The sequence below is a fragment of the Bicyclus anynana genome, chromosome 5 (genome assembly GCF_947172395.1).
Source record: "Bicyclus anynana chromosome 5, ilBicAnyn1.1, whole genome shotgun sequence".
In the NCBI taxonomy this organism is placed as follows: Eukaryota; Metazoa; Arthropoda; class Insecta; order Lepidoptera; family Nymphalidae; genus Bicyclus; species Bicyclus anynana.
The window spans coordinates 16564527-16587867 of record NC_069087.1 but is presented as its reverse complement, the minus strand read 5'-3'; the positions used below and the strand labels follow the sequence as shown (position 1 = coordinate 16587867).

Genomic DNA, 23341 nt, shown 5'->3' with positions numbered 1-23341 from the left:
TATAAAAAGTTCCCAGACTGGGAGAAGTGTTTTACTTTTAACGATTTAAGGGTTACGTAGTCAAAAGAGAACCCTTATAGTTTCGCCATGTCTTTCTGTTCATCTATCCATCTGTCCGTCCGTGTTTTAGCACAGAGGCTATTAATACGAGAACGTTGTAATTTGGCATGGGTAAATATTATGACCACGTCACTCTTCGTTTTGATTTATGTGCACTTACTTCTTCTCTATTGGATAATACGTTACGTTAGTTACGCAAGCAACCAATGAGCTATCTGCGACAATTAGAAACTTAATGAATCTTATTAATTAAACACGCCAACCAATAAAAAACAAACTTATAATGAACCAAATGAATAAAGATAAAAAAGTCTTGTAGCAAAAAAAACATTTACCATTACAGGTATAGTAAAATATAAATAAATAAATGATCCATATAATTAATCCAGCTCGACCGCTAATCCATTACCATTATAGAGTACAGGTATAGTAAAATATAAATAAATATATCCATATAATTAATCCAGCTCGACTGCTAATCCAAGTTTTGTAACAGGACAATGTTATTTATGCCTTGCGAAGGGAACAAAAAAATTTTCCTGACGTATTCGAAGCTCTGTTAGTTTTTCCTGGTCGCTTGATGTCTGACACCTCATCGCACATTTCTAATTCTCTCATAATCTCATTATACTTTTCCAATTTCTTTTCTAAATTTTTACCATCTGAAGTGTTTTTCATCGAAGTTGAATTGAACAACCTATATTGATCAAAATTTACCGATGCACTCATTACTAAAGGATTTTTTCGCTTACTAGACTGTAGCTGTACTACTTTCTTTTCTTTACTTGAAAACCGAGCATTTTTTGATAAAACAGGAGATGGTGTTTTAGATTTGTTTGTTTTCGAATCATTTTTGTCTCCTATGTTACCTTTAGTTTTACCTGTAGTTACACGACTATTTTCTATTTTCTTACTTTTTTTGATATCCAACGCCGTGTCAATTCTGGAAGACAACATTGATTTTGGGCTCTTACCTCTTTGCTTAGAATACCATGCCCACTTTCCATCTTTATCTATATAACCATCAACCCCTAATGTTAAATTTCGACCACTATTATCTGTAAAGAAACCTTCCTCAGCCGAATAAAACATTCCATCAGGGCCGATGAAATTCATCGGTATCCATCGACCATCAGGTCCGATATAGCCATCTTTATTAATCTCAAACCACTCATGCTTAGGGCCCCAAAACCCACCAAGATCACTACACTCCTGTTTTCCATCGGGACCTTTGAAATATCTCGGAACAGGATTTCCTTGCTTATCAAGTAATTTCACCTTGTAATCTAAATAAGTGTATTGACTCTCGTTGGCAGACAAAACTGGTGGATGTTTTACTTTAACATCCCATCGAGCTATAGGTGGAGTAAACTCTATAACCCATTCATCGTTATCAGTATCACCGCTGGAAATATTGTCTTCATCAGAACAAGAACATGAATCTATTGATGGGCTAAGCATTTTTACTGCATCAGTGTGACATGGACACTCAGGATCGTTTGGATTTGGCAAAGGTAGCACACCCATTGCTTGGTCAAACGCTTTCACACAAATTTCTTGACATCTGTCTCTAAAAGTCGATTGTAACAAGGTACTTTTTCTTCTTGTATCTCTTCGTTGTCGTCTTTCTCGTTGATTTTGAATCTTTTGTTGCTCTTCTGCAGTTCTGCCTATCTTGTATATGAGTGGAGGTTTCTCATCGTATGGATACTGAAAAAGCAGCCTTTCCTTAGAATATTTTTTCAAGACCTCCATTTGAACGGTATATTCACCATCTTCTTTCTTCACTACTAAAGTAGGCTTCATTTCAATTTTTTTCTTTCGATTCATCATAGCTCTTTTTTTCTTAGCTATAATATCTATTCCTTCCCTTATTGCCCTATATCGTCTCACCAAAAGTTTGTGAGCTGCACCAGGTTTCCATTTTGGTCGAGGCTATAAAAATAACACAATATTCAAAAAGAAACTTTGTCCGCGTAAATTAAAATTTTATTAAAAGGTTTTTAGGATATAAATGTTTTTTCCAGATTATTATAACCTCTGTATATTGTACAATAGAAAACCACGGATTTTCAGAAAAAATCTCAGCTTGGAATTGAATAGTTGGTGATGCTGATGTCACAAATTCGTGCCTTGGAGAGCACAAAAAGCTGTCGGCCCCGGCATGCCCCGTCCATTGTCATATTTTTCATGGTGGTAGTAATTAACTAACAAAGCAAAGTTGGCCCATCCGAGGGTAAGTGAACAATCGCTTATAAACAGAGTAATAATTCTCAGGGTATGCAAGTAACATATCCTACAAAATCCGCCAGCTGAAAATCAGTATTTGCTTGTTTGTTGTACACGGCATATTCTGAGCTGTACACCCTTTCTTTTTAAGAGTTACAGTCAGACATGCTGTCATTAGTGGTGCTTGTCTGTAACTTTTACAAAAAAAAAATATTATATAACATTTGGCTCTGGGCCGTAAATAGGCTGATAACGATGATGTCAATAAAGTTGGTAATAACTTTATTATTAGGTCGTTGACTTGCCTTAAGTCCTGGAATATCTTCCGCGTTCCAATTCCAGCCCATTGTTTTGGGCACTTGGGGATATGGGTACTTGGTCTCCGGTTTTTTCTTCACTTCAACTGGCATTACTATAAATGGAAATATATTGTAATTGAATTTTTACGAACAGCTTAAACTGCCTTGTCCGCTAAAATGAGTTTGATAAATTCAATTTATAACTGATCACTTTACTCGTAAACTGGGCCATCCGATTGAAAAGAATCTTCCGCCTCTGTAGTATGCGCGGTGGATTTCTAAGACGGAGGTCCTGGGCTCGAACCTGGCTGGCCCGATGGTGATTTTCTTAATTAGTCGAGGTTAGGCTGGTGGGAGGCTTCGGCCGTGGCTAATTACCACCCAATCAGCAAAAACGTACCGCCAAGCAATTTAGTAACCCGGTACGATGTCGTGTAGAAACCGAAATGGGTATGCATTTTCATCATACGCTTAACAAGTTATAAGCTTTCGTTTTATATTGCATCATCACTTGGTGAGATTATACAAGGGCTAACTTGTAAAGAATAAAAAAAAGTCAGTAATTTTTTTCTCAATGCCTACCGCGTAATCCTCCTACCTCCTACATTTCAGTGCCGGAAAATCAGAAAAACTTAATTTTCTATTTCGTATGAACTTTTAATCCTACGACATGTTCGATTTAAGGACAATAACAAAAGAGCAAGAATCCCCGAAAAGATGACACAATAGGAATAGGAGTTAACTCCTTGACAGCCGCATTGTAGGTCCAAACCAAGCTAACATTTTACTTCGCAACTATTTAGTCACTGGCACCAGTTCCAGGCTTCCTCCTTAAATATTGTAAATCGATTGGGAGAGAGCATATTTCCGGACGTCATGCCTGGGACGCGATAGTCACTCACAAAAGCAGCTAAGGATACAACCGGTCGTAACTCTGTAAATTGAGTGTAAAACTGAAACAAGAGTGAATTTATTAGTAACTTACTTGTAGTATCTACATTGGCAGTGAATTTGCCTACTTTCTTTTTTTCGGGTTCAGTTTTCATTTCTTTAACAGTTTTTATTTTCTTTTCAGACGCATTTTTCATTGTTCGTGATATCGACCGTTTATCTCCGTGGCCACTTTTGGAACCAGTTTGCGTGCGTGAGCTTTTAATACTCATAACGTCTAAAACTTTTTTAGCTTCTTTCTCGTCTCCTGACCACGGGCTATGGATTTGAATAACTTTTTTATCGTACATCTTGTGATAAATTGGACAAGGATGCGGCTTCGCAAATGCAGGCATATGTTCCACATCGTGGCCTAAACATTCGTAGCCACCGCAAACAGCACAATAGGTTGTATTTTTTGTAAGCTTGAAATTGCATTCACAGTCACAGAAACATTCGTCAGGGTGTTGTTCTACTTTGCCTTTACTTTTTGTTATACCATCGACTATAAAGTCTTTTACCGTATCAGCAACATCGCAGGTTTTCACACAGCAAGGATTATGAATATCATCCAACTTTATTTCGATATTGCTATCTGCCGGACTTGGTTCATCATCTAGACACACAGAGCTCTGACATTTGGATTTATGATCTGACATACCTTCTTGTTTATCCAATAAATTAGAGCAAACGCTTTTGGAACAATTTGTTGTAGTAGTTTTCGTGCTAGGGCAATAGCTAGAACAATATTTATATTTAGATGATTTGTCTGATTTATTCGTGTTACTAGGAGAAGTTGACCTTGTACTGTTTTTAAAAGTTGTGTTACTTGGAGATGTTGATCCAGCACTTTTCTTGTCAAAGTCGTACTCCACAGTAAAGTAGTAAACGTCATATACTTGCTTATCTTTAGATCTAAAAGGGCAAACTGATCCATCACATTTACTCTCCTCGCTGGTTGTTTCAGCACAATCCTTGGAGCAAGAAGAGTCACAAGATTCCTTTTGTGTGAGAGCTTCTTGCATTGTTTTTATACATCCGCACTGTGTCGACAAACCTTCCAAGGTAGCGCCGTGAGTGAATACACCCTCGTGGCGAAGAAATTCTTGAATTTTTTCCGCAATTCTACATTCCTTACTACCACAAGGTCCAATAATATCATTAATGTCAATCTCTTTATTCTCTTCTTCAATAAGATTCTCAATGTATTCCCTTAAATCTCTAGCTATTTTACAATCTGTTTTACCACAAGGTCCTTTTATGTTAGCTATGTCAAAAGTAGTTCCACGAGCGCCTTTAGGTTTACTCTCGTTATTGCACATCGGACAGGGCTCAGATTGTGCTTCATTCTTAAATCTTTCAGCAATTGCTCCCTCCGGCCACTTTGTTTGTTTGCAATAACACAGTCTGTCTATATCTGTTGCTTTAATTCTAGGTTGTATAGTAGGACGTGGTGTTAACATTCTCATATTGTCATTACAGGAAACGATAATCTTTCTTACGTAATCTATTATAAAATCAATATCAGGACAAGTCTCAGGGGCTTTGTATATTGAGTCCGGTGGTTTGTCGGCGTTATTACGACAGCAGTAATCTCCATCGGTATATGAAGTAAGATTAGCACCAGGAGCGTTTTTATAATCAGCATATGCTATTTTGTTTGGCTTAGATTTTTCTATAACGAAGTTATTTTCTATCTTATTACAGTTTTCTTCGAATTCCTCATCAGTAGTTTTCAATGTACACATAAAAGAAGTAGTTTTAGAGTTGATACCAGTATATAAAACCTTTTTGACGGTAGCATCTTCCGAAAGTGTACGGAAGGCTGAAGTCAGTTTATCAGACAAAAATGTTAGTTTTATTTGTAGGCCAATTTGAGCCATTAATTTTGCTGTACCCTCTTCAAATATGTTATAGTCATCAATAATAGTAACTGGTGGAGGAACTTCGCAATTACAAATTTTTTCCAAATAAATAAGAAATGCAGGATCCCATGGAATAGAAGTACCGCCGATATAAGTCAAATTATCTTCTTTGCTCCACAAAGACAGTTCTAGAGGAAATTTTTTCATTGTTTGTATAATAAATTCTGCATTACTCGAAAATAAAATAGACTGACCTGATTGAATTACAGGTTCGGGAGGCGGCGCTTCTACAACGCCCTTTTTACCTTTTTTAGGCTTCGGCGCCTTTTTTTTACCTTTTTTACCTGGCGGCTCCGGCGGCAGAGGTGGGGGCTCTGGGATGACAATATGCATTGTTTTAGGATCTTTTAGTTCTAAAGAGAATACATCACCAAAATCACTTTTTATTAGTAAATGACGACTTTCCACCATGCTCTTCACGTTTCCCACAACCACTTCGAAAATAAACATAGCGCTATTCGCTCCAGCCATTATTTTACTCTTTTTGGGCTTTTAATTTGGATGTTGTTAAACTCTAAACTTTACATTTCCGAAATATTAGATACTGTAAATTTCAATAAATACTAATTGTAAAAATTAACTAACGATTTGAAGGTATAGTGTCAGAAATAACTTTGAAATAACGAAAATATTTAATCACATTCTCCAAGTGTCAGTTTCATTCTATTTAACCAGTTACAAATAGTAGTTTCTGAACGTAGTACTAATCAGCTGATTGTGACAAATGACAATTGCTGTCACTGTCACATGGGTATTTTGAAATTTGAATTGAAATCTAAGAAGAATGAAGATGGTTTCTTACGAAATACTAAACATTTGTTACGAAACATTAGTAATTGACATTTATATATCTATTGGAAATTAAGAAATGGTGCAAATTGTATTATTTGTTTTTAAAACAGGAAGATGATTGAGGCAGTACATGGTCATAATTGAGGTATGAAATTACTTATTGACTTCAGCATTCATTAACAATTATAATGTGTATGTTGAGCATGATGGAAGAATTTATTCACTCTAAGCATCATTTTGCACACGAGCAATAAACATCACATGCGTCAAATTATCTACACTACCTTTGTACCATAATATCTCATGCTTAAACAAATAATAACCTAACAAAAAATTTAATTCTTTAACATAAAACTGCGTGATTTACAACATTTGTATGTAGTTAATATTAAAAAACTGGTGAGCTAATGTTTCTAATTGTTTAAAATGAAACTTTTTCATACTATAATTAAAGGTTATTTGAATTTCATGAATGACTGCAGGTGAAATTAGGCTCGAGGATCATTGTGGAGCTTGTTATATTTAAGTGTAGCAAGCAAGGTGAAGGTTTTCCACTACACAGATGGGGCACCTGATTATTCCTTCTTAACCAGTAGGCACAACATGCTACCAACACATGGGAAGGGAAATAGACAAATGTCAACCAATAGCGGCACAACAAGCAATATCGGTTTCTCTTTCATTGCTTTGGAACAAAAGAGATGGGACTGTAACAACTCAGCCGCCATTGGTCTACATTTGTCTATTGCTCATATATGTTGTTGGTTGCATGTTAGTCCTACTGAGATAGATGATTTGAGTTTGAGATGAATGTTTTATATTCTAATAACTTCTGTTTTGGATATTCAGATTTATTATATTTTAACCAGGAAAAGTTTTTCAATCCTATAAAAAATCCAAATTGATGATGTCATAAAGGAAAATTTTGATTGAAATGGTTTGTTTGTTTTATACAATTAATATAATATAAAAGTATTTTATATTATACAATTAACATAATATAAAAGTATAATAAACAGCTAAGGGATTCATAAATTATTTGATATTAGTCAGATATGGCTTTGGCACCCTTTGTTACTTTTTGAGCCTGTTATCTAAGAACAGAAATAGGAAATAGGAATTTATGTCATGTTTTATTAATTTTTTTTTAAATTATTGTATGGAAAAAAATATCATCAGCATGGCATTTTGCTTACATATCTGAAGTACCTACTACAAAATTGAAATGTAATTCAATCTAATTAATATTTTTGGCTTTTATGTGTGACTACTCTTTTGATACTACTCTTTTTTTTGAATTTTTCTTCCTTTAAATGAATCTTATAAAGAACTAATTTATTATACAATACCTACAAATACCTAATATTTATAAAAAAAATAAAAAATATAGTAAAAGATCCAAATTATAACAAACATTGAAATAATAAATAACAAAAAATCCAAATATTAGTTAGTATTTGCAATATATTTCCTAGTGCCATGGATTTCGTTGTGGGAGGCTTGGCAGGTGTCGGCGCCGGGTTCTTTAGCAACCCGTTTGACGTCGTAAAGACTCGCATGCAATTGCAAGGAGAGTTGCGAGCTAAGGGCCAACATGCCGTCCACTACAAGAACATACCACATGCTATGTACACTATAGTGAAACATGACGGACTATCTGCGCTTCAGAAGGGCTTAGTGCCTGCACTGTGGTTCCAGTTGGTTGTTAACGGGGTAAGGTAAGTTTGATCTAGCATTGACTGTGATGCATCAACTGATTTGGTTGATATGTTGAGTTGTACATGTATCAAGAATTTAGTTGATGTGTTATTAGTGTGCATTAATGTTAGAGCTTATTGCTGTTGAACCCTTGAGCTACCAGACATTTTTTTTTTATTGATGCCCAGATTAAATTAATTTTATACTTATATCAACACTTTTAATCAACAATTTTAATTCTAAATATTTTTTTTTTTAATACTCTGATGTAATTTTTTTCTTCATAGTAACTCATTTTAATGGATGCTATCTTATATAAGGCACATTGCTAATACTAAGTTATTTTTATATTTCATGGTTTTTTATAATGATCACCACTTTTGCTTTTGAATAGGTGAAAAATTGATTTTTTTTTTTAAACACTAAATGAAAGTTTTGGTGTTGATATTGCTTTATTGAACATAACTATATTGAACGTAAGTCAAGACATAATTTAATAGTAGGTGGATTAATTTAATAATATTAATAATGTTTATGTTATAAGACAGACTTCTTGAAATTGTCAGAATACTCATAACATTGCTTGTAAGCATATTTGAATTAAATGAATATATTTGAATTATAATTGTGCTTATTCCAGATTAGGAATATATCAACATGCAGACAACTATGGCCTTCTTAGAGACAAGGAAAATAATACAAAATTAATGAATAGTCTGTTCTTTGGATTCATTGCTGGGATGACAGGGGGGGCGGTGGGAAGCCCCCTCCAATTAGTAAAGACTCAATTGATGTCATATTCCTCAAAGAAGATAGCAGTGGGCACCCAGCATGGTCATCCAGGCACTATGTATGCTTTTACTAAATTGTATAAAGAGAATGGCTTCTTTGGACTGTGGCGAGGCGCGCACGGAATGATGATTAGGAACTCCACCGGTTCTGCCTCACAAATCGCTGCATATGCTATGTGAGTAAAAGTATTTTATATTAAGATCAATATTTACTTTATTTTTAACTTAGCGTGTATAGCTTCAAGATAAATGGGCCAGATTCAACACATAAAATAATGTACATAAAATGCCAAGGAATTGAATGTCAAATATCAGCATAATATAATCAGTGCTCATTTGCACTGTGATAACAAAATCTTTAGCATTGAAACTATTTTAAATAGGAAACAAACAAAATCCTTGACTTTATCGAAAAATAAACAACACCACTGATAGTATCTATGTAATATTATTGTGATATTATAAACTAAAGTGATTTAACAAAACTCGATAGATTTTCCAATTATAATTTGATTGGATAAACCTTTACCTATTAGCGACTGTTTCTTAAAAATAAATTAAATATTTAAGTTGAGCCCAAAACCCAATAATGTATAATTATTGAGTTTTTATTTTATAAATTTTGCAGTAGACTAGAATTGGAGATTATGTGACTTTCTGTAAGCCTAGCATGCAGCATTATCTTGGGAAAAAAAATAGACAAATGTCAACCAATGGTGGTGGAGTTGTCCCAGTACCTATTTTCGTCCCAAATTCTCAACGCAATGAAAGATATATTTCCTTATTATTAATTAAAATAAGTGCTTAGCGGTGAATTCCCAACTGGCCCCGAGCGAAGAAAACTCTGACTACACAGCCTACTGAATTCCCACTGAATAATAACTTGATACAATAAATTTCAGGTGCAAAGAGTGGATGGACAACAACAACTTGTTCCAGCAATCCAAGTATCTGTCGGCGTTCATGGCGAGCAACATCGGCGCCGTGGTGAAGACCATCACCCTCACGCCTATGGACGTCATCATGACGCGCCTTTACAACCAATGTGAGTTGACATCTCTTTTATTAAGCAGCCACAGATCAAAAAAATAAATCTCGTCTCACGTTTGACAACATACCTAGCCCTCTTATTTACACAACTGTGAAATATTTATATTTTTTTAAATATTCTTACAGCGTAAACGGTTTTATTATCATAGATGTCATTAAAATAGTCAGTAGTCTCCATTGTTAGGTTAGTTGGTGAGTTATGAACATCTACATACATATTATAAAGTCTCCATCCACTGTATAATATGTATGTAAAAGTTCATAACTTCTGTGAACTTCTGAACTATATATGAACAAGAGAGACTTGTAGTGTTTGTACTTGTTGGATTTGTTTATAAAGAAGTACATTTTAAAAGACCGCTTTTTTGGTTATTATGTGGGTCGCGCTAAGACATACTGAGCTTTTCTTTTTTCCAAGAAATTTTAAACATTAATTCTCAACCTTGAGTTGGGATGTTGGTGGTGTTGCACCATACGCGCAGCACTAATGCTGTTTATTCTGTGTGTTACACCATATGCGCAGCATAAGTGCTGTTTATCCCGTGTGTTACACCATATGCGCAGCATAAGTGCTGTTTATTCAGTGTGTTACACTATATGCGCAGCATAAGTGCTGTTTATTCTGTGTGTTACACCGCCTTGACTTAGAGCACAATAAGCAGTCGGTTCTGGTCATATTTTTAACATCTGATAGTTTATACTTATAATATAAAGAGGAGAGATTTGATTGTGTGTTTGTTTGTTAGTTTCCATTGAAAAGGCTCCAAAACTACTGAATCGATTTGAAAAATTCTTTCACTGTTGGGAAGCTACAGTATCTAGGACTATATTTTAGTTCTTTACGTGTGTGAAGTCTGCCAATCCGCGTTTGGCCAGCGTGGTAAACAAAGGCCTAACCCCTCTCATTCTGAGAGGAGACTCGTGCTCAATATACCTATAGGTTGTTAATGATGATGATGTCTTACGTTTCCAGCGGTCGACGCTCAAGGCCGGGGTGTAATGTACACAGGCATCGTGGACTGCGCGCGCAAGATCACCAAAACGGAGGGCCTGTTCGCCTTGTACAAGGGCATAGGACCTTCTTACTTACGGCAGGCGCCGCACACTGTACTGCTGCTAGTGTTCTGGGACATGCTGAAAGATCTACAGAAGAGTATGGACTTGTAAAATGAATCGACTATATTTAATGTTTTAGACGAATTCGCAACAGCTGTTAGAAATGTATGTTTCTATATTTAATATGTTTCTAACAGGGGCGTAGTATGATATGGGGCCCCGGACTTTCACACGATAGGTAATCGTGTGAAAGCAATAATTACTAAAATGTAATCCACAATCTCACTTAATATGCTTCCCGGAAAAGCATAAAAATATTTGCGGAGTGTTCAGAAATGACAAAAGTTAATAAAGAACCTGTTTTTTCTTGATTGAGCGTGCGCTCAACAGTTGGAAGCATCCTACATAGGTTAAGTCATTGTAATATTTATTTTAAACGACCATTTTTGTTTCTTGTGTGATTTTTTTTTCTTTAGCTACCTTTCATTTGGACACCCCAACTAATTTTAATACAGAGCCTCCAATTCACGCTACGCCACTGGTTCCTAATAACAGTGAATAACTTTTTTAAGCTCTTTCGTCTAGATTAAACTTTTTCAAGTTATAGTTCTTAGTAGGTAGGTATATAAGTTTAATAGATGGTGCTTTAAAGAGTCAATACATATGATTTATTTTGCATAAAATGAGTATGTATATAATTCATTAACATAAAACTAATGCTTCTAAATTTGTCTTAACACAATTTGTAATCCAAAAATTGTTCAGTTTCTCATTGTAATTTATGGTTAAAAGTTGTTTAGTTAAACATTAAGTTATTTTTATAACTTAATGTTTAATTAACTAACTTCCAAAGAGAAGAAGTTCTCAATTTGTTTCATGTTTCTTTAATCATGTAAAGCGTATCCTATATTTAAAGAAGTAGGTAGAAAATACCTATACCTGTTTTGCGTTTATATGATTTTAAATTATAGGTTAACAAAAAACCTAAGATTTAGATCTTAGTCTATAATAGATAATGTTAGTAATATGGAAACTAAACTAATTTTCTATAGTTAAACGCTTAAATGTGGCCTTTGATTGGAATCTCTTCCAAATAGATCATATATATAACTATATAAAATCTAGTGATAGGTACATGATAGTATTAAAAGCAATATGACAGTACAAAAAAGGTTTGTCTTAAACTCTTTGATTAAAGATATTATATTTTCTAGATAATTAACGAGTTGCTTAAAAAGTGTAATTAAAACTCGAATGCATTTTACAAACAGAGCAAATTGAGTTTTATTATAGATACATGAGAGTAGGTATTAATACCAAGTTATGTACTTATATAATAGTAAAAAAACAATGTCATAAAACGGTTTGTATCAGAACAGCAATTGCTGTATTTTTTTTTGTTTCATTTTGACTTATGATTTTTTTTATTTCAATAATTAGGGTTTATATTATGAGAGTACTTAGATAAAATATAACTGATGATATTAAATCATATTGTATATCAAATCAGACAATATGAATATTTTAGACTTCGGCCAAAGTTAACTAGTTACTAAGTTACCACTTGTATTTTAATTTTTAAAGAACTTTAAGTACAAATTCCGGCAAGTAAGTTGAACGCAAATGGCTGTCATTTGCGCAGGTACATTTATTACCAGAAGGGTTAAACGCATTGTCCGTGTTTGCCGAGACTGTAATCACTCATTTCCAAAATCCCCCAAAAAGTGATCCGATTTTACCGCCCGTCGCTCCAGGCGCCAAATCCTAAAGAGCGCCTAAATGATACTCCTAGTCAACCGTAGACGGTACTGCGCCTGATTTTCAATTGGTCACCACAGAGTATGGTCGAGATCTTCACGTTCCATTCTTACTTTACACTCATAATTTGGTATAGGTTTATCTGCATATTATTAGGAGCAAACAGGAGAGGCGCCATCGGATCTCGCTCCATTTTAAAATTAACTTCGGGCCGGCGCTGATTGCACCTCTTACCTTACGTCGCTAACACCTGAATACGTGTTAATGCGCATAGTTCAACTTACAGGCCGCTTCGTATACCTGTAATATAATAAGCGCAAACATTTTGGCAGTTCCTGGCAGGCAGTTTAATACCCATAAAATTGTGCCAATGACAATAATAATGAGAAAACTAGAGCATGTCTTATAGTTTAATTTATAGCTTCAAACGTTTGCGTCTATTTTCCTATATTTCCAAATGGAAGGATCAGTGTTGCAAAGAAAAAGGTTTTTCTTTATATCTTAAATATAGTTTTAAGTTACCAAAGTAGTAGTAAGTTATTAATTAAGTATAAATTATATAATTTCAGGCTATTTGTAAAAGTGGGGCTATGTGCAAAACCCTCAGAGTCACAAGGGTTAAAAATGATTTACCTACATTTTTTTTTCAAATTCAAATTCATAATAAGTAGGTAAATTAGGTAGGAAAAAGTGCTTATTAACTACGCCTACTGAAAATACAATTTTTAAGAAATTAAATATCACGTGTCTCAATCGGTGAAGGAAAACATCGTGAGGAAACCTGCATACGAGAGAATTATCTCAATTCTCTGCGTGTGTGAAGTCTGCCAATCCGCATTGGGCCAGCGTGGTGGACTATTGGCCTAAACCCTCTCATTCTGAGAGGAGACTCGAGCTCAGCAGTGAGCCGAATATGGGTTGATGACGACGACTGAAAATACAGTAGGCGTAGTTAATAAGCACTTTTGTGACGTCAAGTTTTACAATTTGCAGTGACTCTACTACTGGTTCGGAAGGCAGATTCTGCTCAGCAGAACGCCTTTAAAATAATCATACATACTAATATTATAAATGTGAAAGTGTGTGTGTTTGTCTCTCTGTTTTTTATCCGTCTTTCACGGCATTAACGGAGCGACGAATTGACGTAATTTTTTAAGTGGAAATAGTTGAAAGGATGGAGAGTGACATAGGCTACTTTTTGTCTTTTTCTAGCCCCCCACTTCCCTAAAATGGGGTGCACGCGTAAAATTCAGTTCTTCACAAATCCTGGGATAAAAAGTAGTCTAAGTACTCCGCATTTGTTGCCCAATTATTTTTTTTATCTACCAGTGGAAGTTCTGTTAAAATCGGCTGAGCCTTTCCAGAGATTAGCCCGAACAAATAGAGACTTAAAGTTAAAAAAATAAGCTTCAATTCAATTCATGTGTTGATTCTACTTCATGTATGAAGATGAAAGCCGTTCCATTTGCGTCTGTCTCATCTGTCATAAGCTTGCGCAGGTATGGTATAGAAAATGGATAATCCTGAACATTTTTTTTCCCTAATAACTTTATATCAACAGACATTCGACTGACAGACTGCTCCTGTTTTTCAATAGTACTATATTCAAACATGTTCATATTTTGCAATCTACGATGACGCCACAAGTTATTTATGGATAACCAAAAAATTTTAATAAAAAAAATTCAACCGACTTCCAACTCAAAAAATAACTTTAACTAAAAAGCAAAAAATAACATCCTACCTATGTGCTACCTTCTGATCAGTTGGAAGGCGGTGCCAAGCCAGTGATGTTTTAATTAAATACGTTTAAACTACAAAGTTTCTGTTGTTATTCCAGAAACAGCTTTAATTAAAACACGACAATGGCTTGGCACCGCCTTCAAACTGATCAGAAGGTAGCACATAGGTAGGATGTTATTTTTTGCTTTTTAGTTAAAGTTATTTTTTGAGTTGGAAGTCGGTTGAATTTTTTTTATTAAAATTTTTATTTTTTTATTTTTAGTATTAGCATACCCACTGCGTGTGTACAGTCACAACCTATCTAAGTGGAAAGTTCTTATCAATTCAAAATTATCAAGTCCAAACACAAGGTAGCTACTGTGAGCCGTCGAAGAGTTCTCTTCACTGTGCTTCGTCTTCATCACCAGACCCTTAATACAGTCGCAATCCATCTAGGTGGAAAGTTTTCATCAATACACATTTATCAAGTCCGAACACAAGGTAGCTACTGTGAACCGTCGATAAGTTCTCTTCACTGTCCCTCGTCTCCATCACCAGACCCTTAATACAGTCACAATCCGTCTAGGTGGTAAATTCTCATCAATACAAATTTATCAAGTCCAAACACAAGGTAGCTACTGTGAACCGTCGAGGAGTTCTCTTCACTGTCCCTCGTCTTCATCACCAGACCCTTAATACAGTCACAATCCTTCTAGGTGGAAAGTTCTCATGAATACAAATTTATCAAGTCCAAACACAAGGTAGCTACTGTGAACCGTCGAGGAGTTCTCTTCACTGTCCCTCGTCTTCATCATCAGACCCTTAATACAGTCACAATCCGTCTAGGTGGTAAGTTCTCATCAATACAAATTTATCAAGTCCAAACACAAGGTAGCTACTGTGAACCGTCGAGGAGTTCTCTTCACTGTCCCTCGTCTTCATCACCAGACCCTTAATACAGTCACAACCCATATAGGTGGAAAGTACTCATCAATACAAATTAATCAAGCCCAAACAAAAGGTGACTGCTGTAAATCCTTGACGAGTTCCATCGTCTGTGTTTCGGCTCCATCATCAGACCAACTCCAAACCTTCATAAAGTTGTAGTGGTTTAAAATACCTTATGGAAACACTAACAAACGTACTAGCCGTCTCTACAACTTTCGAAAGTTCCCCTCAATTTCTCCAGGATGCCATCATCAGATCCTGACATGAAAAAAATGGGACCACCCTGGAAGTAAACCCTACAAAACAAAAAAAGAATTTTCAAAATCGGTCCATAATTGACGGAATTATCGCTGGACATACATAAAAAAAAAAAAAAAAAAAAAAAAAAAAAAAACATACATACAGCCGAACGTAGAACCTCCTCCTTTTTGGAAGTCGGTTAAAAACTAAACTTGAACATTTACTTAATCAATCGCCACGCGTCACTAGCTGATGTAATAAAAATCGATATTGACTTTCTGTCGAAATATTCACTATCGTGACCTCGATTAGTTTCTGGTTCTTTAATTATTATCGTTTATAGGTAATTTAATTTGTAAATAAAAGAATCTTGTGAGTGAGACATTCTAAACAAGTGATGTTTTCAAATACTATGTCTTTTTATGATTGTGTGTAGAGAAATAGTCATTTTCTCAAATTAATTATTATGTTTGTTATTTGATTTTAATGGATGTGGACAGAAATTGATTGACACTAAGAGTGCCCAAATTCATGAGTTTACAGGTATCATGCCTATATATTATGCCTATTTATTTAAATAACTAAACTGGAAATCAAAACACTTGAAAAGTGGAGGAATTTTAATAACTTAATAATAAGTCTTAATTTAACTCTCAAAAATCTGTTTGTTATCCTACACACTAGAAATAGTAGGTACCTACTCTAATTTTTTGTACTTTTAACTTCAAATATTATGATCAATTAATTTTCAATAATAACATAACAGCATGCTAAGAGTTAATGTTAAAGATCTAAGGTTAGCTTAATTTTATTAGCAAAATATTTTTAGTGATTTAAATTATTCAAAATTCATTTATTTCAAGTAGGCTCAGTTTACAAGCACTTTTGAAACGTCAGTTGACTATTTGTAAAGATTCTATCACCGGTTTGGAAGGCAGATATTCGAATTAAATATACTTATTGTATGCTAATATATTGTGATTTTGGTATATTATTATTTTATTAGTTTAATAACGTTCTATAAGTTCGTCACAGTATTTCATGCCAGTGTTATTTATTTATATAGAATCTAGACTAGGATCAATTGATAATGTTATTTGAAATAAACGTTGTTGTAGTTCAGTGTCTAGAGTTTTACTAATACTATGCGTCATCAACCCATATTCGGCTCACTGCTGAGCTCGAGTCTCCTCTCAGAATGAGAGGGGTTAGGCCAATAGTCCACCACGCTGGCCCAATGCGGATTGGCAGACTTCACACACGCAGAGAATTGAGATAATTCTCTCGTATGCAGATTTCCTCACGATGTTTTCCTTCACCGATTGAGACACGTGATATTTAATTTCTTAAAATGCACACAACTACTATACTACTATAATACTATGATCCTACCCTAATACCATGATCTACAAGTATTTTTAACTGACTTCAAAAAGGAGGAGGTTCTCAATTCGGTCGGTATTTTTTAGCCATTTCTGACAGGACCACATGAAACAACACTGTCTGCAAAATCTAAATGGTTTGAATTAATACAACACCGGCTTAGCACCGCCTTCATACTGATCAGCAGGTAGAACATATTATGATGTTATTTTTCGCTTTTTAGTTTACTGGTTACGTTTTTTGGTTTTGAAGTCGGTTGTATTTTTTTTATTAAATTTTTTTATAGCTACTTTTCAAGTAGCTATAAAATACTTGTAGATCATCATTTTTAATATCACTTCAGAAGTTATATTTTAAATGACGTAATTTATCAGGATGCCTCTATTTATCTATCGATGGGAATATTACTGCTAGTTGCCATTAGATATTTAGAGTCTTAATTTCATTTGAAAAATAACAGTTATAAGTATCGATTAATCTATGTTCAAAACTAACTATCTACTAAGCACAGTCCTTATAAGTCGGGGATTTAGAGCTTCAGACCGTCTACGGTGCTCCAATGTATTAGTTGGCGGGAAATGGGTAAAATTTGTTAATTAGGTATTACCTACTTAACTGCAAAAAGAAAACGAGAAAATAACTGATTTTAATTAACGTCAATTAATCTGCTTTTAAAATATTTTAGCGCTCCGTTTTACTCCATGTAACGAGTATACAGGTAATGAGAACGTATAATTTAATTGATATTATTTTAATATAACAGATAATATAACTATATAACTTGTCCACAGAAACAATGTCGCTGAAAACCAAAGATGGCGTCGCTCGTGACGTCACAGACATGGCGATGGGCGGCGTGTCGGCCATGTTTGCGACAGTCTTCACAAATCCCATTGAAGTGGTCAAAACTCGACTGCAACTGCAGGGGGAGTTAGCGGCGAAAGGGAAACACGCGGTGTTCTATAAGAATGTCCCTCATGGATTATACGTCATCGCCAGGAATGAAGGGATTGTCGCCTTACAGAACGGGTTGCCCGCTATGCTGGGCTTTCAGTTCTTTCTAAATACCTTCAGGTAAGCATTAGGTACCTATTCCTTTTAGCTGCCTATCCCTTTACACTCGAGCTTATACGATCGTGAGTTTTGACTTTGAAAAATTCTACACTGCACACGTAACAGCTTTTGCGGACGCAACCATCGTCGAACGATCGTAGGACTATCTGAGGGCATGCGAAAACACACTTTATTACTATAGCTACATGGTGGAACTTGTCAGTTGTCCGGAAGACACGAAAAAGATGACTGTGTTTTTTGACCACGCCGCTCGAACAAGTACGTATTTAATATTTTCGTAATGCTAACGGTTTACTAATATTTTTAAATGTAGTTTGCTACTTTATTAGTTGTTAAATAATGCCACATATGTTTTTTGTACATTAGTTTATTTATCGGTTGATACTATTCCTCGAAGTTTAAACTCGCACGATCGTAGTACCTCGGTTGTACTACGTAAACTTGATAACAAATGTTACCCTGTCTTTTAGTTTTAGTTATGTGATTTAATGCCTTTAAATGTATGTATTTTTTACTTTTAGAGCGTTCACTCATGGGCGAAATAGTTCACCTTTTGGCTAACGGCAATATCTCTGATATTGAAGATTCTGAACACAGAATTCGATCCAGATGTCTCGTTTCAGCACACTGCAGACGAAGCGTCAGAAGAAGAACAGGATGACAAAGAAATACCACCTTCCTTTTAGCTAACAGAACTAAAACCTCTGTCACCACCATGTGAATTGCCAGTCCTGCCAAATTTAAGAACGACAGTGAGAGAATCGCGTTCTACTGTGCGAGAATCAAGATGTTTGCCTTCTACAGTAGCAGATTGAAATCGCCAGTAAGTAGACGTGGAAGAAGGCCTTCAAGAGGGCGAGGGGCAGCATCAGTTCTAGGTACAAGAAACAAGAAAGCGAATATGGAAGCAAACTGCTTTTATAGAAAACGCTCACAAGTATTCTGCCTTACCAATAAACCCAGTAAGACGACCAATTGAATATTTTCATGGCTTTTTTGATACACCGTTTTTTAGAAAAGATATCTCATTGTTCCAAATTATATTACCATACGCACTGCAGATCATGAACTTAAATCTTCAAGAGCTGAAATAGCTAAATGATTTGCTATTCATCTTATTATGGGCTGTATTCCTTACTCTCGAGTAATGTATTGGAGAGTTGGTATGAAGTTAGGATTGATCAATGACCTAATGACAAGAGACAGGCTCCTTACTCTAACTGGTAATGTACTCCATGTTGTCGAGTCCTATTCATCAGCTCCAAACGAAGTGGATAACCACGTATAGAAGGTACAAGCCATGATTGACATGTTAAATAAGCCTGTAAAAAATTGGTAAGAGTCCCAGAATTCTACTCGATTGACGAGCAGGTGATCCCCTTTACAGGACGCTGTAAGCTATGGCAGGTTGTAAAAAATAGACCACGACCTGTAGGCCTAAAAAGTTTTATCCTTTCCACAAGTGATGGTGATGCTAGATTTCGAGATTCACAAAGGCGCTAAAAGCAGTTTCGGTGATACAAATCTTGGGTCTTCAGTAATTTTACATTTGTTAAATGGTGTTCCACGTGGTTGCTGTATGCATGATCAATATTTTACTATACCATTCATTTAATTGAGGAAATGGAAAAGATGGGGTTGCATTCGACAGGAACCATAATGCAGAACAGGATTCCTGGCCGAGCATCAACTAAAATGTTTATTTTGTTTAACTTAAGTCTAAGACTGATGTAAAAAAGTGTTTATTTTATAATAATAATTATTAAAATAAATAATGTTTATAATTATCAATCATTATTTTATTATTTTGTTTGTTATATTGCTATATAATAACAGAGACTCACGATCGTGCGACTAACAATTATTTCCTGAAACTCACGATCGTGAGGGTCTGGTTGCTGCAAACCAGGTGCACCAGGATTTTTTTCAATATTTTTCTCATCATTTTCTACCACTATGGAAGTTAAGGAATAACATTTAAACACAATATAGAAGAACTTCATCCCTCGGGTGTAAAGGGCTATACAAATTTTAATTTCGGTAATTATGTTATTGTGTTGAATTCAAAATAATTATTACAATGTTTAAATTGTTTTAACAAACACTTTAGTATCAAATTCACAATGTTGTTGAAGTTTGAATTGTGGTGGTTCGCCCCTCGTTGCGATGATATTCGCGAAGTCTAAGGCCAGTGGCCTTTATTTGCCAAAAGTGCCTTGACTATTCGCTAAGTAGGTACCTATCTGCTGGCCGAAGACATCACGATAACGTTCGCAATTCGCAATATTTTACCAACCAAATATAGACCAACATGCAAAGAAGCAATTTAATTTTCAGAAAGTGTGTTGCCATAAATGTGTTATAAAACGTCGTATTTGCGTATGTGCGCTTTGATAATTACAGCCTCTGCTTACTCCTAACCCTCGCTTATGACTGGGGCCAGCAATATCGCCTCGGCTGTAATTTTCTACTTACCGCACTTATATCTTAATGTACTATTAACAAATATTTTAGTATAAATTTTACAGTGTTGATAAAATTTGTATTGTGGTGATTCGCCTAAAATTGAATATTCGCGAAGTCTAAGGGCAGTGTCCTTTATTTGCCAAAAGCACCTTGAATATTCGCTAAGTACTTACTTACCTAATTTTGGCCGAAGACATCACGTTAACATATTCGGGTTATTATACCAACCAAGGCATTAATCCGTCGATTACAATTAACAGATTAGGCGTGTATCGTATGTGCGAGCGTCGCGGCCTGACTGTCGTGGACGGTCGCACGTCGGTCACTCGCGGTGCGTTGGCGGCCGGCGTTGGCGGCGCGTTGGGCTCGATCGCCGGCACGCCGTTCTTCCTCGTGAAGACGCGGCTGCAGGCGCAGGCCACCGCCGCCATCGCGGTGGGCCACCAACACAAGCACGGCGGGACTGTGAGCGCGCTGGCTGGGATATACCGTAGCGAAGGAGTCAAAGGTAACAAGCGCATGCTGCGAGTGGACGTGGACTTAAAAAATATTTACTGTTTTTTTTTTCATTTTAATCGCTTAATTATACCTTCGTGTTCATTTTGGAAGTGTAAAATGCAAGCCACAACATGAATAAAGAGAAATGTGTTACGAGCTCAGACCAATTATTGTACAGGACCTGCCTCGCCAGACGTTACTTCAAAGTATATGAGTCTGTCAAAGTATATGATCAACGATCTAATGCGATTATAAAAACTGTATCTATAGTATCGATGTTTCATAGTTTGTAATCATGTTCGTCGGTTAAAGAGCTCTGTAAAAAAACCTTTTTGTGTAGTTGAATTGTGTAAAAAAACGGCAAAAACTTCTAGTTTAGTATAAGGCCAAATCTAAGCTTGTTTTCCTCAGAAAATGACACAATTTTGTTCGTGACTATGAGTGCGATACAGGTCCTTCTATAATTGGTCTGAGGTTACGAGTGATGACGTACTCAATGTGCGAAACCAATGACAATTCCGCGACGCTTTGACGCCCATCTAACGATCTACGATCGATGATTTAGTTTTAAGTATGTGTATTAAATGTCTTCAGGCCTGTTTCGAGGCGTGGGTCCGCAGATCCCGCGCGGTTCCGTAGGCAGCGGCTCGCAGATGGTCAGCTTCGCTTTCGCCAAAGAGTGGCTGCGCGAGCGCGGCGTGCAGTCGCCGCTGCTGCTGTCCTTCCTCGGCGCCAACCTAGGCGGTCTGGTCATGACGATCTGCTTGAACCCCTTCGACGTCATCGCTACTAGACTGTCCAATCAGCGTTAGTATTTACTTATTGATAGAACCCCTTCGATGTCATCGCTGCTAGTTTATCCGAACAGCGTTAGTATTTACTTATTGATAGAACCCCTTCGACGTCATGGCTACTAGACTGTCCAACCAGCGTTAGTATTTACTTATTGATAGAACCCCTTCGACGTCATCGCTACTAGACTGTCCAACCAGCGTTAGTATTTACCTATTGATAGAACCCCTTCGACTTCATCGCTTCTAGATTGTCCTATCAGCGTTAGTATTTACGTATTGATAGAACCCCTTCGACGTCTTCGCTACTAGACTGTCCAACCAGCGTTAGTATTTACTTATTGATAGAACCCCTTCGACGTTATCGCTACGAGATTGCCCAGCCAGCGTTAATATTTACTTATTGATAGAAATCCCTTCGACGTCATCGCGACTAGATTCTCCAACCAGCGTTAGTATTTACTTATTGATAGAACCCCTTTGACGTCATCGCTACTAGATTGCCCAGCCAGCGTTAATATTTACTTATTGATAGAAATCCCTTCGACGTCATCGCGACTAGATTCTCCAACCAGCGTTAGTATTTACTTATTGATAGAACCCCTTTGACGTCATCGCTACTAGATTGCCCAGCCAGCGTTAATATTTACTTATTGATAGAAATCCCTTCGACGTCATCGCGACTAGATTCTCCAACCAGCGTTAGTATTTACTTATTGATAGAACCTCTTCGACGTCATCGCTACTAGACTGTCCAACCAGCGTTAGTATTTACGTATTGATTGAACCCCTTCGATGTCATCGCTGCTAGTTTATCCGACCAGCGTTAGTATTTACTTATTAATAGAACTCCTTCGACTTCATCGCTTCTAGATTGTCCAATCAGCGTTAGTATTTACGTATTGATAGAACCCCTTCTACGTCTTCGCTACTAGACTCTCCAATCAGCGTTAGTATTTACTTATTGATAGAACCCCTTCGACGTCATTGCTACGAGATAGTCCAAACGGCGTTATTATTTACTTATTGATAGAACTCCTTCGACGTCATCGCGTCAAATTATGTTATCTGTATGTACCATGCATATAACTATAAATATATAAAGGTGGCATAGTAACAGGGTAAGCCTATGTGGATGAAATTAATAATAAGGATTTAATAATATGTATCTGATATCAAGGAGTGCTTAGTACGACGAATGAATTAACTTTAATTTTCATTTTCATTTATTTTTCAGCGGTTGACAACAACAATCGTGGCAAACTGTACCGCGGCATGATAGACTGTTTTGTCAAAATGTCGCGTACAGAAGGCGCGAGCGCATTCTACAAGGGCCTCACAGCGAACTACCTCAGGCTTGGACCTCACACTGTTCTGCTGCTGGTGTGCTGGGACCAGCTAAAGATATTGGAGGACTACTTGAGAAGTTGACAGTTGAACCACTCAACTAGAGGAGTACTTGAGAATTGAACTGGTTAAAAAGTGGACCATCTTGTTGTTGTTTTTTAAGTTTAAGTTTATAAATAAAATCATTTTGTTATTTTTCTCTTGTTTTGTTAGACAATTAAGACTACGAAATAGTTAAAATATTTGTGTGACCGTCCGCTTGTCCGTCTTTTTGTCCGGGCTAA

At 36.1% G+C, this 23341-nt stretch overlaps 3 protein-coding genes and 1 long non-coding RNA gene across 4 annotated transcripts; 3 read left to right on the top strand and 1 right to left on the bottom strand.

Moving 5' to 3' along the window:
• Positions 1-555: 555 nt before the first annotated feature.
• LOC112043893 (uncharacterized) lies at positions 556-5921 on the bottom strand. Its single transcript, XM_024079558.2, has 3 exons — positions 3574-5921; positions 2595-2701; positions 556-1995 (listed from the first exon to the last, which is right to left on the bottom strand). Exons 1-3 carry the CDS (start codon positions 5912-5914, stop codon positions 568-570), a joined length of 3876 nt encoding a protein of 1291 aa, XP_023935326.2. The 5' UTR covers positions 5915-5921; the 3' UTR covers positions 556-567.
• Positions 5922-6240: 319 nt separating this feature from the next.
• LOC112043912 (solute carrier family 25 member 35) lies at positions 6241-16621 on the top strand. Its single transcript, XM_024079590.2, has 5 exons — positions 6241-6380; positions 7711-7953; positions 8574-8900; positions 9627-9769; positions 10748-16621. The coding sequence occupies exons 2-5, from the start codon at positions 7715-7717 to the stop codon at positions 10939-10941; spliced, it is 903 nt and encodes a 300-aa protein (XP_023935358.2). The 5' UTR covers positions 6241-6380; positions 7711-7714; the 3' UTR covers positions 10942-16621.
• On the top strand, positions 15692-23252 carry LOC128197999 (solute carrier family 25 member 35-like). Its single transcript, XM_052881461.1, has 5 exons — positions 15692-16041; positions 17673-17955; positions 20682-20929; positions 21514-21726; positions 22948-23252. The coding sequence occupies exons 2-5, from the start codon at positions 17678-17680 to the stop codon at positions 23139-23141; spliced, it is 933 nt and encodes a 310-aa protein (XP_052737421.1). The 5' UTR covers positions 15692-16041; positions 17673-17677; the 3' UTR covers positions 23142-23252.
• LOC128198085 (uncharacterized) lies at positions 17963-19746 on the top strand. Its single transcript, XR_008250826.1, has 2 exons — positions 17963-18213; positions 18477-19746. It is a non-coding gene; the product is annotated as an uncharacterized LOC128198085 (long non-coding RNA).
• Positions 23253-23341: the final 89 nt, after the last annotated feature.

Bases quoted from the DNA above. Each gene is read 5' to 3' on its own strand.
- LOC112043893 (XM_024079558.2), bottom strand. From the start codon at position 5,914: ATGGCTGGAGCGAATAGCGCTATGTTTATTTTCGAAGTGGTTGTGGGA. The intron at 2,702-3,573 runs GTAAGTTACTAA...TTCCATTTATAG, and splicing joins TGCCAATGTAGATACTACAA to TAATGCCAGTTGAAGTGAAG. The intron at 1,996-2,594 runs GCAAGTCAACGA...TTATTTTTATAG, and splicing joins AAGATATTCCAGGACTTAAG to CCTCGACCAAAATGGAAACC.
- LOC112043912 (XM_024079590.2), top strand. From the start codon at position 7,715: ATGGATTTCGTTGTGGGAGGCTTGGCAGGTGTCGGCGCCGGGTTCTTT. The intron at 8,901-9,626 runs GTGAGTAAAAGT...AATAAATTTCAG, and splicing joins CAAATCGCTGCATATGCTAT to GTGCAAAGAGTGGATGGACA. The intron at 9,770-10,747 runs GTGAGTTGACAT...TTACGTTTCCAG, and splicing joins GACGCGCCTTTACAACCAAT to CGGTCGACGCTCAAGGCCGG.
- LOC128197999 (XM_052881461.1), top strand. From the start codon at position 17,678: ATGTCGCTGAAAACCAAAGATGGCGTCGCTCGTGACGTCACAGACATG. The intron at 20,930-21,513 runs GTAACAAGCGCA...AAATGTCTTCAG, and splicing joins CCGTAGCGAAGGAGTCAAAG to GCCTGTTTCGAGGCGTGGGT. The intron at 21,727-22,947 runs GTTAGTATTTAC...TTTATTTTTCAG, and splicing joins TACTAGACTGTCCAATCAGC to CGGTTGACAACAACAATCGT.